Raw genomic sequence first — 1,518 nt, forward strand, 5'->3', positions numbered from 1 at the left:
CGGCGTCATCAGAGACTCCTCTGCTGCTCACGACTCGTCTTCTGCTCTGCTGTCGTTCGTATTATGCCCCGCCCGCTGTCTCGCTCGCCCGGCGCGGCCACATACGTGCTGCGCTCCCGGACGCTGGTCAGGTAAGCCGCCGTCATGTCATAGAATGCCACTCACCGTGTACACCGTTGCAGGTGTGCTGCAATCCGTTTCCTTCCGCAGTGTGCACTAGCTGATCGTGCCAGACGGTCTGGATGACGGCGGGAGTGCTGGCGAGCTGACCGAGCTGATGGTGTCCAGCGCGAGGGACCGCTGCCGCAGCTGCGCAGATTGAGCAAGGCGGGCGACCGGCGGTAGCTCGTTGAGATTCAGTAGTCCGCGGTCGCGTGGAAACTGACGGCTAGCCGGTCAGAGCGTCGCGTCAACTGGTGAGCGACCGGCAATGATCGATCTCCATGTAAATGCTTACCGCGACGTGTGATCTGTAGACGTCTGCGCCTCGCCGGATCGCTTGAGTCATCTCGCCATCCGTGCGGCGGTGCGGACCATCCGCGTCCTCGTCGCCGCTCTGAAGCACTAGCGGCGGGAGGACGCAGTCGCGAATAGGGGCCGTCGTCTAGATGCCGGGGCGTCAGGCTGCGAGCGGGGCGGGGCGTGCGGAACACGGGTGACGCGGGATGACCAATGGCTAGATAGCGGGTGTGTGTGTGAGTAGATAGTAACGTTCGCAAAAGGTGAGTATGATTGGAGCGCGTGCATCGCGGATTCTCTGAACCGATTGCCGCGCACGGTATGTCTTGTAAGGCGACGGCCGGCGACAGAATCAGTGAGACGGCGCGGGACAGAGGCGGCACGCACGAAGGTGCCATTGGGTGTGCGTCCAGCGTAGTTTGATGGCAGGCGCTGTGAGGCCGATCGACGGCTGCCGACGATGTGGACGATCTGCGCCCGACGACGACAATTAGATGTAGCTGCCGTCGAGGGCAGTCGTCTTGATGCCAGGTTGTCGCGCAGCAGGCGTAGCAAGCTGTTAGGAATATGAGTGAGGCGAGATCGTCAACAGAGACTGACCGGGGAATAAGGAGCAATCGGAGGTCAGGCGCATACTTACCTGAAGAGCCAAGACACCGATCACGCAGTGCAGGGCGACGCGAAGAACAGGGGCAATCACGCGAATGGTGTGAATACGAAAATGTGCACGCGCACGCATGGGCGCGAGCGCGGGTGCAGCATTGGTTGTGCGGGGACATTGTGTGCGACGCAGGCGTCGCCACCATAGCGATAAGGGCAACGGACGATGTGGGGGCGTTGCGGCCGGTGGATCGGAAGGGTGCGTACGTCGGGGAGTGTGTCCGTCCGCGTCAAGCAGAATGACCGCTCATGTTCAGGCCTAGGCACGCGGGCGGGAACGCGGAGGCGTTGCCATCATGGCTTCGGGCGAGTAGTCACCATTGAGCGACGCGGCAGCCGATGTGAGATGTCCGGGCGGCAGTCGTGGGAATGGCAACAGGCCGGGGAAGCGTGTGAGGG

General features: G+C 62.5%; 1 protein-coding gene across 1 annotated transcript; it reads right to left on the bottom strand.

Annotated features, from left to right (window-relative positions):
- Positions 1-949: 949 nt before the first annotated feature.
- POSPLADRAFT_1063364 (hypothetical protein) lies at positions 950-1,198 on the bottom strand (the record flags this gene model as incomplete). Its single annotated transcript, XM_024481645.1, has 2 exons — positions 950-1,015; positions 1,100-1,198. 2 exons carry the CDS (start codon positions 1,196-1,198, stop codon positions 950-952), a joined length of 165 nt encoding a protein of 54 aa, XP_024332675.1.
- Between the last annotated feature and the right edge of the window lie 320 nt (positions 1,199-1,518).

This window comes from Postia placenta, assembly GCF_002117355.1.
Source record: "Postia placenta MAD-698-R-SB12 unplaced genomic scaffold POSPLAscaffold_235, whole genome shotgun sequence".
Lineage (NCBI taxonomy): Eukaryota > Fungi > Basidiomycota > Agaricomycetes > Polyporales > Adustoporiaceae > Rhodonia > Rhodonia placenta.